The 15267-nt window shown below is 47.2% G+C and overlaps 1 protein-coding gene across 4 annotated transcripts; it reads right to left on the reverse strand.

Annotated features, from left to right (window-relative positions):
• Positions 1-9175: 9175 nt before the first annotated feature.
• LOC136504741 (BTB/POZ domain-containing protein NPY4-like) lies at positions 9176-13961 on the reverse strand. 4 transcript variants are annotated; one of them, XM_066499728.1, is made up of 6 exons: positions 13811-13961; positions 12783-13145; positions 11671-11740; positions 10220-11413; positions 9560-9881; positions 9176-9527 (listed from the first exon to the last, which is right to left on the reverse strand). In XM_066499728.1, exons 2-6 carry the CDS (start codon positions 12842-12844, stop codon positions 9208-9210), a joined length of 1968 nt encoding a protein of 655 aa, XP_066355825.1. In that variant the 5' UTR covers positions 12845-13145; positions 13811-13961; the 3' UTR covers positions 9176-9207. The 4 variants fall into 4 exon arrangements, with proteins under 4 accessions (XP_066355825.1, XP_066355826.1, XP_066355824.1 ...); XM_066499729.1 differs by having other exon boundaries at positions 10220-11395; positions 13807-13961; XM_066499727.1 differs by having other exon boundaries at positions 13807-13961.
• Positions 13962-15267: the final 1306 nt, after the last annotated feature.

Genomic DNA, 15267 nt, shown 5'->3' on the forward strand with positions numbered 1-15267 from the left:
ACCAGCCGGAGTGAAAATCCCCAGCCGGTATTTTTCAAGTCACACAACAACTCAGGCAATTATTACTGCTAGATATAAATTCACACAAGCAAACAGCTGGCCTTCCTTGTACATCACAGCAATAAGTGATGCTGCAACTACACACATCTCTTATATTCTTCAGAGATAAGATCCAACCCATCAAGAACTTACTGCTACAAACTATGGGTGAATAAACTCATAGGTACTGACCACCAAGGGACCTCACCGCCTTTATCTCGTGATGAATTGACACCAAGGGAGAAACCAGTACTAATCTATTTGCTGCAACTGAACAAAGAAGACATAGGCTAGCTGATTAGGTACTTACATGTTCACCTGATGCAATATTGGTGCTGACGTGCTTGCCTGAACTGAGGTCCTGAACTCAGCTTTCTCTGTTGCTGTGATGTTCACTTGAAAAAAAGAAATTGGTAACTTTTCCTTCATAGAACATCAACAATCAAAACACAATGATCCAATGTCTTTCTTCTTTAGTCTCTACATGGAATGGGAAACTCAAGTTTGACCATGTCAACCACAGGAATGCAAGATGAGCAGAGCCAACCAAGAGAGATAGCCACAGGAATGCAAGTGTGAAAGCCTCTTTTCCATCCTAAGTGACAACCATACCTTACTGTTTTATACTTTTCCATGGCTTTTTTAAGTTCTTGCTTAAGAGATTTCTACAACCACAAACGGTCTACTTAGAGTTCGACGTTAGTGGACTTTGATGATGGGGAGCAGATTGGAATTGGACAACCAATCAAAATCCGTATACAGCAGGAAAGGAGAAGAGTTGGTATACATGCTTGGAAATAAAAAAAACCATACACAACAGGAAGGGAGAAGAGATGGCCAACGAAGACGTGACATAGTAGCGCGTGGCCGGGCGTTGGCCGCGGAGGCGGACGTGGCTATGGACGGCGGCGGGGTCGAGCGGCGCGAGGTTGGAGCCCACCTACGCGCAGCCCGTCACCCAACCATGAAGTCTGATATAAAATTCATAAAAGAATAATATACAACTTGTTTCTGTGAATCATTGTCTCAGAGTATTGCATTAGTAAATTAGTGATGGGATTAAAATGATATATGTAAATAAATGCCTATTTTTAAACCATACATTTAAGCTAATATTGTGACTGGTATTGTTGAATTAGTCTATAAAACCTATGTAGAGAAACAATGTTGTCACTCTTGGAGAAATTTTGACGCTTCAAGAAGAAATTTTCTTATCATGACTTTAAATTATTGAGATGGCCATGCAGAACAGCAAGAACCTGACATACTCAATACCTTGTTATTATTTTGCGTTTCTACTGTCATCAAGGAAATAGACATCGATTCCTCAAGAGGAACAAGTGCATAGCCAAAACCTTATCTACTGAAATCGTTTGATAGTTGTCAAACATCACAGCATGCAAGCATTCAATGTATAAACAAGAGTGCTTAGAATAACTATTGAGCATCACCTGGTTCAGGCATATGAATTATGTCATCTATGCTGGAACAATAGGATTTAGTGACCGAAAAGGTTGGTTCGACAAAACAACAAAGCATGTCTCCAAATCAAGAGCATAGGTATGTCAATTTAAACTCACTAAACATTTGAAATTGATTAAAGGTAGTGAAATTTAAAAACACATATGTCTCGTGAATAAAAAACAGAAGGTTCGTCAATTATTCCTACAAGTTTAGGAATTGTAGGATACATGAATTTATTTTACCCATGCCTGTGCTCTTATTAGCATCTAAACAGTCTTGATTTTGACTTGGCTACAAAGAATAGAAGCTCTTGAACAGGTTGTAATATCATAGTTTGCTAACTCAGCAAATAAATTGACCAGTATAAAAAACCTTGTGATAATCAGGGTGCAGATCTATTTACCAGAAAATCACCAAAGTAACTTGAGTTCTCAGTTTCAGGTTGATGTAGTAAGACAAGCAACAAAGTAACTATGCATGAGATAGGAGATTGACAGTCAGTGTGACATAATTGCTACTGAACACTCTTAAGAAGAGAATATAGCTGCAGGTTGAAGTGAATTTAGATCTCCTGATTTCTTTGAGAAATAGAGACAGTCATTGAAGTAAAGAGATTTCTTTTTCTTTTGAAAAATACAGAGTCATCTGCAGGCTGACTGAACTGCTAACAGGACAAATAAAAGCCCATGAGATTAAACATTTACAGGAGATATGTTAAATAAATGGTTGGTGTTTGCAAGGTACGAGTAAGCTAACTGTGTGGGAAAGCTAAATTGGTACTCTGGAAAAATGCAAACATTAAGATGCCCACTATACTGCAACTTTGACAACACTACAGAACTAAGAGCCAAAATATAGAATTCTTTCAACTCGGCAAGAGTAAACTCACGAATTTGCAAATGATAAAAATAAAACACCCCCTCATCAATAGAAAATACAGAGATTGTTCCCTGCATCATTAGGCTACTTGACCTACTTGCTATTCAGTAGAGATCATAGCATGGCAAACTTAATTGCAGTACTGCACATAGGTTTCATCAAGGTGGTCTGTCGAAAACCAGAGTCTCTAAAATGAACAAATAAGCTTGGACTTGATCCGAAAACAACATCAAGTTTTGCAAGTTGCATGGTGTGAAGTTAACAACACAATGCAAATTAACGTCTGGGTGTGCACATGTCTGCATCAGATCTGGGTCCTCGGCTTCGCATAGAAGGGAGAGCAGGGAAGGGGTGGGCATACTTGTCGGCTTCGCACGTGAGGGGCCGCACCCTAGAGGCGCGGCGGCCGCGTCCGCCCCGCGTTGTCGCGGGCTGGCTAGCCCGGTCGGGCGCCGCCCCAAATGGCCACTGCAAGCTGCAAGCTGGCGGCTGCCCGCCGCCCCTGGTTGGCAGGTTGGAGGCCGCGCACGGACAACCTGCACCGCCAGGATGCTGCGCACAGACGCTTGCGCTGCCTCTGCCTCTGGGATGCCTCGCCGCCTCTAGCACCGGGACGCCACGCCGCCTATTACGCCGGGAAGGTGGTCTCGCGGGGCAGGGAAGGGTGGTTTTGCGGGCGGCAGGGAAGGGCGAGCCACGGACGCGAGCGCGGGGCAGTGAAGGGCGAGCTGGGCGTGATCGGTGGACATGATCTCGCAAGCGTGATTGGAGGATGTGGGAGCGAGCGTGTGGGGAGGAGGTCGCACGGAGCGCGCGGGGATGCGGTATTGCTGGAGGCGGCGGAGCGACAACCCACATTTTTGTCGCACGAAGAGGTGATGCAGACCCAAAACAAATGTCGCACCAAAAAGTATCCACGCTTTGTTCTTTTTAGTTGTAGGAGATAATTGTTAAGTGCAATTGAGAATAAGATTAAGGGGTTACTTTAGAGTATTATTATGAAGGGAAACGGTAGGAAATTTTAGAAAACAAGTCAGATCATTGCTATCATCATCACCAACCCCCCCCCCCCCCCCCCCCCCCCGATCCTTGAGAGACACAACACATGCAGCTACAAGAACCTAGCTGTCGTTACTCCCACCGCACGGCGAAGGCCGATTGGCTGAGGGTCTGCACGAGGTCAAGGATGCCGAGCTCCATGCATCCGCTCCATGGCTCTCCAGCCTTCGAGGGACGGAAATGGTTGGGGGATTTCTCCTATGCTGAGGGGAGGTGTCGCACGGCAAGGGAGACGGAGGGACTAGTGGGGGCAGCCGCCGGCTGGAGGGAGTGGAAGGGGTGGCTAGTCGCCGGAGGGAGTGGTAGAGGCTACCGACGGCGGCGGGTGGCGAGCCGCGAGCACGGGGGAGGGCAGGCGGCAGCCGTCTTGCAGGGAAGCGTGCAGGAGGCGCACGCGGCGCGCGGGGTGAGGAAATGAGGCGTGGGCTTATCCGTGCGGCTCAGGCGCAAAGGGGAGAAAATGCGGCGGGCTGAGGAATAATTGTGTTTAGGTTTGCTCTGACTAGTGGGCCCATAAAATTTAGGCAGGAATTGGGCCAGGCGAGTGCGCGCTTGTCTGATCCATATGTAGCGACGGATCACGGATCGTTAGTGGTGAAAAATAGGGTATGATAAGGACCGGCCGTTCAACGATAAAGTAAAATAAAAATACTGACCAACAGTCTATTTAAATTTTTTTTTACCGTCTGACATTTAAACTGTATTTTGTTATTTTTAGCAATCCCCATTCGATGTTAATTTTGAGGTTTGCCAAATATATGCCCGGATGTTTCTCTTAAAAGTTTCTAGAATTTGTTTCTTTCCTAACATGTCTCTTGAGGATTAATATAAAGGCTTTATTTAAACATTCAATTAATAATAGTAAGATAGAAAATCAGCATTTCGCAGTATACGAATTTGACCGTGCATACGAGCTGCAATTCTTGTAGGACGACTTGCTTATGTGCCACGTGTTTAAAGGCAACTCGCGAGACTACGTCGCACGGCCGAGATGCGCAGCCCATCATCATGAATCACCCAAAGAAACAGGTACTCAAAGTTATATCCTGTATGTTTACTAAAGTAAAATACTACTCTGATTCCCCCATTTCAAATTATTAGGTGTTTTGATTTTTCTAGATACATACATAATTTAGAATAGAGGGATTAATGCGTAAAGCCCCAGTGTTGTAACTTATGATATGAAATCAGCTGCATTCTCTTCTCTTTTTCCTTGCACGAGTTGTTACATTTTTGTCATGTGTGGTATTTAGAGTTTGGATCCCATTTGTTCTTTGTGCGGTGTTTGGGCTGAGGGTGCTTGACCCCGTACCATTTCCTAAGAACAGTCGTTAAATGTAACCAGTGTGACCCACATTCAGCAGGTAACCTTCAACAGTTTCAATTCTATATTTTCAACAAAGGCAATATATAAGAAATGGCACTAATCTGTTCCTGAAGTGAACAATTAGCCCTGCCATCTTACTGTGAAATTATTTTATTTCATATCCTTATATATAAGATGCCTTACCAGAGTAGCTGTGCGTTATGCCCCCCTGCCCACCCACCCCCCCCCCCCCCCCCCCCCCCCCCCAAAAAAAAGGACTAAATTAATGTGCAGCTCTTAATCTTGGTGCAGAAATCCACGGCCAAAGCAACAATTCCTTACTTGAAAGACCTGGAGGATTATTGGCAACACACATAAGCTCTAACAAGCATTTATCACCATCTCATCAACAAGCATCCATGGAAAATGGTAAAGCATCTCCTTTTTTCTTCAATTATATGAAATGAAAGTAGTGAATTGTGTTTATTACGGTCTGGATGGACCTTGAAATTTTATGTGTCACCAGGATCCTTGGCTCAACACCAAGGGTTTCAGTTGCCAAACCACATCTGCAACCAAAATACAGGTGCTCCTCAAACGAATATCTTATTTCCGTGAATAATGTACTAGCATTTTGTCATTTCATTCCACTTCTTTAGTAATGAGAGATTGTAGATTTTTTTTTCTATTTGCAGGATTCTTGGCAACACACATAAACTCCAGCGAGCATTTATCACCACCGGACCACGCCCCACAGCCGAGGGGCCCATTCGCTTCGCTGAAAAACATCATCAAGCATCCAAGGAAAATGGTAAAGTATAGTATCGCTCTGTTTGTCTTCAATTATATGAAATGAAAGTAGTCAATGGTGTTCATTACGGCCTGGATGGGGGTTTATGTGCCACCAGGATCCTTGGCGGCTCACCACCAGGGGTTTCAGTTGCCAAACCACGGCTGCAACCAAAATACAGGTGCTATTCAAACGAAACTCCAGATTCTGTATATTATTTCCGTGAATAATTAATGCAGCATTTTTGTCATTTGATTACATTTTTTTCTAATATAAACTATTGTGATTTTTTTCTGTTTGCGACGCAGGAGAGCCTAATCTTCAGGGGCAATCTGTAATCAAAGCAACGGCCTTTTCGGTTCAACAGAAATGGGGGTCTCACGAACAGACCGCGATGTACTTGCTTTATCGCCATTTTCACAAATGATCGTTGATGAACTTGCAAGTATGGAAAATACTGGCGTCGAAATCTCCATGGGTATGTTGGGCTATCCTCGCTCGCTCGTTGGTAATATCTTTACTGTAGATTGAAAAATTATAAGTTTTTCATAGATGTTTTTTTCATCGGTGTTGCCAGAGATGATTGAAAATGACATGCCAAACGGAGGAGGGTCTTACAAGGGTTTCGGCAAGTGCGGAGAATGGGCCCCTAGGAAAGCGTGCAAGAACTAAATCACCTGTTTGGGGGAAGTTCACCAAGTTACTCACTAAAGCCAAAGCGGTGTTGGCAGTGTGCAATCACTGCTACAAGGTCATGACAGGCGATTCCAGTAAAGGCACATCGCACCTGAAATGGCACAAATGTCACTGCAACCACTAGCTATCTCTGTCGGGCTGGGAAATGGATTCGGCCACCATTTTTTATTACTCCTACTGGTACACAGTTCTTAGGCTAGGGAGGTGCTTGTGCGTGCTTCAGAGTTGTGGTTAGCTAGGCTGGGAGGCCAAACTGCCCAACTCTCGTCATTTTCATTTCGAGGGCTAGCCAATCAATCCCTTTCGAAATTCCATCTCTTCGATATATGGTTGCGCGAGCGCTCCTGTGACGACTCTTCGCATGAGCTTTTATGCTTTGGCTTGAGGAATGCGTTCGTACTCTAGCTTTTAATGTATTGTTTGGCTTGTAAAATGGAAAAAAAAAATTAGATTATGTGACAAAAAATTGGCTGGTAAATGCACTCCTCATCATATTCAGATGCTGTAAATTTCGGGAACCTTTGGATCGTAGGATAGGAAAAGTATAGAAATAGGAAAAACTCAGGAAATCAGATGACATACTTCTCTGATTCTATGGGAATTAAAAACAAAGGAAAGTGAATGAGATGGCCTTTGGTTGGAGCTCAGGTGAAACAGCTGATGCTTCCATTTTTTAAATCTAAAATAAACAGCTACACTCGTGAGCATTGAAAGCGGACCGACGTCACCTGGTGGCTGCTCCCGTGGCCCAAAACAACCCACGTAGTCCTCGTCAGAACTCAGAAGAGACACCAGAGCAAAAAAATCAACGCGCGAACCAGCATGGTTGATGCGCGCGCGCCATTTCTTTCGCGCATTTCGTTCGACGAAGACGCAGCCGTGGCAGTTCGCGCGGGCGCGCGATCTCAGGGCGACGGCGTTGGTCCATGCTGCTGACCCAGTCTCGTACCATTGCCAGTGGGTCCGCTACTTGCGCGCGTCGCCGGGGGGCGTGCTGGTAGCATCCGGTGCCGAATTGGGGATGGGACGCGTGCTGAGGGAGTGCGGACTGGGAAGCGGACGAGGCGGGTCGAGCGCCGGACGCTAGCAGTTTCCTAATATATACGGCCGGATTACGGAAGCATGACGATCGGGTGACGGGCATCGCCACTCCGTCACCATGATGTATGCGTCGCATTGAAATGCAATTCAACAAGTCCCATCGTCGTCCCTCCGATCCGGTCAAAAGAAGCAAGGTACGGTTTAGATTGGATCGCATCGCAGGAAAAATTAATTCCATTAGGAATATATATATTTTTCTATGGAATTCAGCTATAGCACTCTAATCCTGTGGAATACTTTCTTGGCTTTTCCTATGAAGGAAAGAAAAAATTCCTTAGGCCACGTTCGTTTCATCAGGAATGAGCCCTGCGAAGAAATCCTAGCCGGATTGTTACTTTAATTTATGTAAGCTTTCACTACTGGATTGGTTCCTGGCCTTCTAAAGCCGTAACCGAACGAACCCTTAGGAATATGAATCCTACAAAATTCCTTTGCCCATCCTATGATATAAAGGGGCCTTCACATGATATGATATAGATAGATAAACATAGGCCACAGCCGTCGCCGGTAGGGCTTTGAAAACTGATCACCAAACCGAATCGAAGTATCAGTTAGATCGCTTCTTGGGCTCGGTGTCGATTTTGTATACTGCAAACTTCGGTCCTCGGCCTTGGTATCGGTATCGGTTTTTATTTAGTCCAGGAACCTTTAGTCCATACTGAACCCATACATTGTAGGCACGTCCAGCCACACATGCGCACAAGCAGGCAACAAACTCCCTTGGCCCATAATCCATTCGGCCCACTCTAACAGCCCACGATCCTCACCAACAGACAAGTCGCCAGCCCCAGATCCTAGCCCGTCATTCCTGCCTTGCAGCCGCACTCGGTGTTCCTGTCGTATCTCCAGCAACACCCCTACTTATCCCCAACTTCTTAGACACTGAAGACCAAAAAAACCAACTTCAGCAGTCACGCGACGCGGTTCTTCCCCAGCGACTGCGCCCGACACGGCCTGCCCCAGCGACCCAGCACGCGGCCAGCCTCGGCGGCGGTTCCCTCCATGTCGCGGCCTGCCTGGCGGCACGGCCCTGCCCCGACGGCCTGCGGGCGGCGCGACCCTGCCCCGACGGCCTACGGACGGCGTGGCTAGCACTGATGGCCTTCCCTGCTGCCCCTCCCCGGCGTAGATGATGCGGCTGCCGGCGGCGCCCCGCAGCGCCCCCCCCCCCCCCCCCCCCCCCCCCCCCCCCCCGCGGCGGATGCATCTCCCTACAGCGCCCATGCTCGGCGCGGGTGCCCCTGCCAAAGAAGAAGCTGACAGAGGATGACAAGTGGGTCCCACCATGTCATATGTGAGGATGGATTTGGAGGTCTGTTTTAAGCGGTGCTGCCGGAGCAAACAACGAAATATAGGTAGTATAAAAATTGATAGCTACCTAAATAGAGAAAGTAGAAGGTGTTTTAGGTAGTATTGCTGGAGATGCTCCACCCCAGTGTCCACATGGGCAGCAGCAACTTTGCTACGGCGCTCGGCGCATCAGGCTTCGTGGGCGACGAAACGGCGACGGTGTCGCGCGGCCGCAGATGTTGGCTCGGTGCTTGGGTCGTGACCGTGAGGCATCTTTATGTGGCGTCATGGCAAGCTCTAATTCATCTCAGGTTCTAAATCTTGGGCAATAGTTGCAGCTATAGCCAAAGATAGCTGCCAGGAAAGAGCACAGCTGCGAGAAGAAACTTTTAGCCCTACAAGTAATTGAGTTTTAGAATTTATTTGATTTATTAAGATCGATCAAATCAAATTAAATACAACAAAAATAGCTAACTCATTATCGTTGGCCGTCTCGTTGCAACGAATTAGCATGCTTGCTAGCATCTTATAGCTATAAAAAATTACACCCCTTTTGCTATTATAATGAACAATATGTATTATATTACACTAAAATATTTCTGTAAGGCAAATCCAATCCAAAGGTTGAAAGAAAACCATCCCAACAAAAAACAAAAAAGAAAGAACATACAGTCTCTATGACACAGAATGCCTCGTGATCCGTGATGGCGTTGACTTGGTCTCCTCCAGGTTGAGGGAGCCAGCGGGGCTCTCCGACGTGTCGTCCGACCCGCAGTTCTCCCCGCTGCTGGCCTTGACGGACCATAGCTTCCCCAGCACCCTCCTCGCCGGCGCCGGCGCCACCGCACCGCCCTTGGCGGTCTTCCTGTCGCCGCCGCTCCTCCCGCTCTTGTTGGCCGACAGCTGGTTCACCGACCGGAGCGAGCTGGCGTCGCCGCCGGACGCTGACGTCGTAGGCGCGCCGCCCACGGCGCCGCCGCCCCACTGCTCGTCCTCCGTCGCCGTCGTGGTCGCCGACCTCGAGCTGCCGCCGTACGATACGCCGTCGTCCCTGGGCATGACGAGCGAGCGTGCTGGGGCAGCGGCAGAGGCCGCCGCCGACTGCCGGACCTGCTCGAAGAAGAGCACCTGCACCACCACGCGCAGGGGCAGCCGCTCGTTCTGCACGGCGTGCGCGCTCGCGTCCGCCGTCAGCTTCCTGCAGTCCATCAGCGCGCACAGCCGCTTCTTCTCGCCCTTCGACATGCCCGGGTGCTCCTGTATGTATGCATGCGTGTGCACAGCAGAGATTCGTCAGCACACAATTGTAGAAAGATTTTTGCACATTTTTTTTTCCACATATGCTAGAATTCAGTCGCCTGAGATCTCAGGCGATGGGCAAATGCGTTGTCTGCCGTATTTTGCTGTTCAGCTGACGAAAGCAACAAAGAGAAGCATGGTAGATGGCCAGCAACGTCGCCTGATCCTTTGCAAAAAAACAGGCACCTGTATAATAGCAATCCCCTTTTTTTTACCTACTGAAGTTGCAGATTTTGCACATTTTTTACCTACTGAAATTGCAGAAAGATATGATGCAGAACTGCTTGCATGCATACCTTGAGGTAAACGTCGATGGCGCGGTAGAGCGCGTCGTGCACCGTTCGAGACAGGGGAGGCATGGATTTAGCGAGGTCGATGAACTTCTCTAGAGGAAGGCACGGGTCCTTGGCGATCTCAGAGAGATATCCATCCACCAGTTTTGCGACAGCCGCCAGCTTCGAAGAAGGGATCACGTCGTCAGCAGCTACATCCATGTTGTCATCATCTTCCTGCAGCTTTGCCTGATCACTTCCATTAATTCTGTGCTGCAGCAAGAACTCCTCCAGTATCGCAGCCACCATGTCAACATTGTACATCGCGTCGTCGCCGGATTCAGCAGGCATCAGAAGGTCCGAGACCGAAGCTCGATCCAGCTGCGCGCCGATCCTCCTGACCAACTCGCCGCGGTAGGCCTCACCGGACTCCAGCAGGCACGAAGCTCTGAGCAGCTTCAGAAGGAGGCCACAAGACACCGATCCCTTCTCCGCCGGCAGCAGCTCGGCGACGGCTTCAAGAGCGGCACGGTGCTTGGTGCAGTCAAGCCCGTTGCTGACGGCATGGTCCAGGGACGCGAACAGCCGGCGACACGCGTAGGCCCGCAGCGCTTCGCCGACGACGTCGCTGCCCGTCCTCCCCTTGGCCTTCACGGCCAAGATGACCTTCCTGTACAGGCACACCTCCAGGTCACAGAGGTCCTCCACCCACCAGTCTCTCGGCACCGCCTGCTGCTTCCTGACGCCGTTCCAGCTGTGCGCGTCGCCGCCGTTCTCCCACGGGAGCTTCCTCCGGTTGTAGGTGTAGGACCAGTCGACCTCCGACGGGTCCATGGACGCCCTGGTGGCGATGGCGTCGACGCAGTGGTTCACCACCTTGAGGTTCTCTGTCCACTGGTGAAGTGACTTCGTGGACTGCAGCACGATGATGGAGTCCTTCCAGGTCCGGAAGATGCTCGCCGACAGGAACACGTCGATCTTGTAGACGAGGTTCCCCTTGTCCACCGTCTCGAACATCTCCAGGTACTCCGCCGCGCACCGGGCGGCCACCACGTTGTAGGCGTTGAGGGTGACCACCATGTCGTAGCAGAACTTGGCGCAGATCTCGAACGCCGCTGGCCCGCCGGGGATGTCGGAGATGTTCACTTCGTCGTTGCTCTCGTCGCTTGTTGACCCTACCAGTGTTTGTAGGCGGGAGCTCTTGGACAAAAGAGGGAACTGAGTGTGTTTTGAATTTTGAAAATCAAGACATCTCTGATTAGTCACAAGTTCAATCACAGCAAAACATCGGTACACGGATCAACCGTCAATGATTCTAATGAAGCATGTGTCAAGAACACCTATGTGTAAAATATTTCTTCCAACAGATTGCAAAAAAAGAAATTACAGGCTGAAGGCTTGAATCTTAGTTTTGGAGTGCTAAGACAGAGACCGTAAACATGTTCAAATGGATGATTAGGCTGGTGGTGTAGTACCTTGTGAAGATAGAACTTGACATCCCCTACAGTGATAACAATATCCGTTGCCAGCTCAGTTGTAACAAACCTGAAAAACATTTAATAAAGAATGAATTCAACATTAGCATCACCTCGAATTAGTCTAAAAAATTGAGGAAAGAAAGAATGCGAAAGTAAAAAAACAAGCATGTATGAGATGAATAAACAAGGTAAAGGTGAGCGACTAATAAATCAGCTAAGTGTAAGAAAAGAAGTGGCCATCCATTTTAGCCTGAATAAAGTAGCAGTGCTACAGCAAAAAAAAGGTGAGGAAAGCAATTCTATAGCCCCTAGCCCCATCCCCCATGCATGCGTGACAGTCGACAGGCCTAATGTACCTAATGAAACCGCTAAGTGGACCACGGAAAATGATTTGACAACAAACTGATAGCGCAAAAGGTAGGGACTTGGTTTTCCAAATGGACCACACGGTCTATAATCTGATAGTTGTAACACTAGACAACCCATGACTACGCGAAAAAGCTAAGGTACACCACACCAGGAGATGAGATTGGCACATGCTCGCAAGTGGAGTATACTTGTAAAGCTGAAGAACAAATGCCATTGGCAAAGAATCAGAGATGATGCCTCATTTCCCTGTACTGTACAGGAGATCAGTGTAGATGGAGCCTTTTCAAGTACCATCATGAGACCCACAGCTTGAGAATACAAGTACTCACGTTCAGAAAGATACTCTCTTTTCCAGTGCTAATCATAGCCATGGAAAAACAATGCAAAAGTTCAGTGTGCAAATATATTTAGAGCCAACTCAGCTATTAGTAGATCTCAGCTATTAGTAGATATATCCATGTCTCTAGAAACTAGCTAGAGAGGTGAAATTGTTCAAACAGATTTATTAACTGACATTTGTTGTGCTCTCGGCCTAGGAACACTACACAAATAGCATCATATAAATAATTAAATGCTTGTAAACAGCTTTATTCATGGTCAATTTTGTAGTAAAAAATAAACTCGCAAACTATAAATTTCTACCATAAAAAAATAAGACGTCAGGTGAATCAAACTAGAAATTGGAAATTCAGATTAAAGCACGGGAAACTGTAAACAAGAGCAGATAAGGACAACTTCACCTGATACTGTTCCCCTCTGTCTGAAAGACATCCGGCTTCGATCCAAGCTTCATGTACTTCATCTTGACACGCCAAGAATAACCTGAATCGCCTTCCCCCTTCCTGTTTTCCTTTACTTTTCTCCTCAGTCCTCACCTGGCAGCAACAAATCAGAACCAAGAACCACCAATGGCCACCAGATGCAGAGATCTAAGCGCTGGTGGCCCCTCGCTCCATGGCCAAGAACCCGCTCTTTGGATCCGCGAAGGATTCAGCTAATCTAGCCAGGCTCACTGTCCAATGCCAGGAATAATCTCATCTCCGAGGGCTCCTGCAGCTTGGATTGGATCGGAGACACCGAGACAGAGCAAGCAGCACCTGCAACTGCAAAGCAAGGGCGGTGAGGGGACAGCGGGAATAATCGCGCCCAAGAAATGGGCAGCACCATGTGAGCAGGAGCTAGTGAGGCGGGAATTGGAATCCTATCAGATTGCAGTGGAGATAATGGAAATAAATAACTGCAAATTAAAAGCAGTGTTTTTTAGGACGGTCTGCAAACAGTTGCTTCTCTTAAACCGAGAAGCAACTGATTTATAGTCTGAACTTTTGGGAGGAGGGTAACCAAAAATCTTTACTCTGTCTAATTTGAGGGGGGAAAAAAGAACAGAGTGTCAATTTTTTAACAAAGAGAATGCATGCAGGAGAAAGAAACTTGGGGGTGTATCTTCAGAAGAGATCAGGCAGACAACAGCCTTGGGGTTCAGGAAAGCGGGCAATGGCTGTAAAAGCCCGTCAACCCAACAAAAATACAGCTTTCTCTCAAACAAAATACAGAGACTGAGGATTTATTTGACGAATGCTCGGCACCAAGCTCACATGCTACTCCAGACAAGTCAGGAAAGAGAGTGATAGAACAGATGAGAAAGCACTACTTCAAGAGAAGAACAGCTAGCATGCCATTGCCAGGTTGATCACCTCAGTCAAATTACACAAGCTTCATGGGGAGGGAGAAACGAGACGAAAGCACGCAGTTAGGGAAGCTTACCTACCAGCTCCTTGCCCTCTGGGTTCAGACTGGAGAGGAGGGAGGAACAATCGAACAGACAACTGCTGTGTGCTTCAGCACCTGTGCGTGTGTGTGTGCCTCCGGAACAGACTCTCTCACTGACTGGCTGAGTTGCTTTGCTGCTACTCCAATGCAAAGGAGTGATGATAGAGTTTGTTTAGCTTAAAAGCTGCTGGGGTGGGGTGGGGTGCCTAGGGGCAACCAATTGACCTTTCTGCCCCTCTCTCTCCTCTCTCTCTCGTCTGTCATCTCTCTCATACACAGACTGACACACATTTGCATTTTCCTGAACTTTATGCATTTTCCACAAGTTTAGTAATAAAATAATAGTATATTTATTTTCTTTATCTTATCCTTTTTGGCCTAAAATTTTCTCTTCGATTCGGCATAGCTTTCAACGTTTTTGGGTTTCTTTGGTGGTGTCAGAATATATATAAATTCAAGCAAGCAAATCTCTGTATTCAGACTATTGTCTGAAGAAAGGTACAGATACTACTATCTGAAGAAGGTAGAGACATATAAGTAGAGCCAGCCGGGGGTCCAGAAGCGTTGAAAAACCTGCACGCGGGCAGCATCGATTTTAATTCGGGGGACAAAGCCCATGCCGCGACAGATTAATGCAAAATTTCGTGTCGGGTATGTTCATGATCTCTCGCACTCGAGCGACAGCGAAAGTTAGGACTAGGAGCCGTCGCCAATAATTGAATTCGCACTGCATGAAATGGAAATGAAATGAAATGAAATGAGAAGAACAGTTCACGGATAAAGCGATCGGATCGGCCGGCCGTGGATGGTCAGTGAGTGAGTGGCCGGCGGCCGGCCATCAAGGTTAGGCCAGTTTGGTGCGTCCATTGCTGACCATGCAGTTCCGCAGGTAAACAGAGCAATTGGATCCGGAGGTTTTGCACTGTCACTGTCTCACTGCAGAGTAATTTAGAGCAGAAGATATTCAGTTTCAGAAGGAGAAAAGAAAAACAAGGAAAGAAAGAGTGAAGTTGAAGAATAGAGTCAGTCTGTCAGTCAAACAACCTGGTGTAGTGCTAAAGAAACGCTGCAAGATCATGTTGGATCGTTTCCCGCCTCGCTTTTGACTAAGCTTTGTACTTGTTTATTTACATCTGATGAAGTCGTGGCTTCAAGTCTTCTCCAAGACCGTTTGACAATAAACAAGATTTTTTTTTCTTGTTTTCTCTCTCTTTTTTTTTTGGCCTCTTATCCGTTCAATGTCGGCACCTAAGGTTTGTCAATAAATTCAAATGACTGAATCATCTGACAGATATAACCCATATGCAGTTAGTTAATTATGGTGACAGTCGTCACTTTACTGATAAGTAGGGCAGATCCTAATGTACTTCTGAATGAACAGAGAGGGCAATTAACCAAATGAACATCGGTCCTGTTTGGCACAGCTTTTGCTAATCCGGATTCTCTTATTCAGCT

The sequence above is a fragment of the Miscanthus floridulus genome, chromosome 14, assembly GCF_019320115.1.
Source record: "Miscanthus floridulus cultivar M001 chromosome 14, ASM1932011v1, whole genome shotgun sequence".
NCBI classification, from domain to species: Eukaryota; Viridiplantae; Streptophyta; class Magnoliopsida; order Poales; family Poaceae; genus Miscanthus; species Miscanthus floridulus.

Bases quoted from the DNA above. Each gene is read 5' to 3' on its own strand.
- LOC136504741 (XM_066499728.1), bottom strand. From the start codon at position 12,844: ATGAAGTACATGAAGCTTGGATCGAAGCCGGATGTCTTTCAGACAGAG. The intron at 11,741-12,782 runs GTGAAGTTGTCC...AATGTTTTTCAG, and splicing joins ACAGAGGGGAACAGTATCAG to GTTTGTTACAACTGAGCTGG. The intron at 9,528-9,559 runs GCGACGCCAGCT...TCGGTGAACCAG, and splicing joins TACGACGTCAGCGTCCGGCG to CTGTCGGCCAACAAGAGCGG.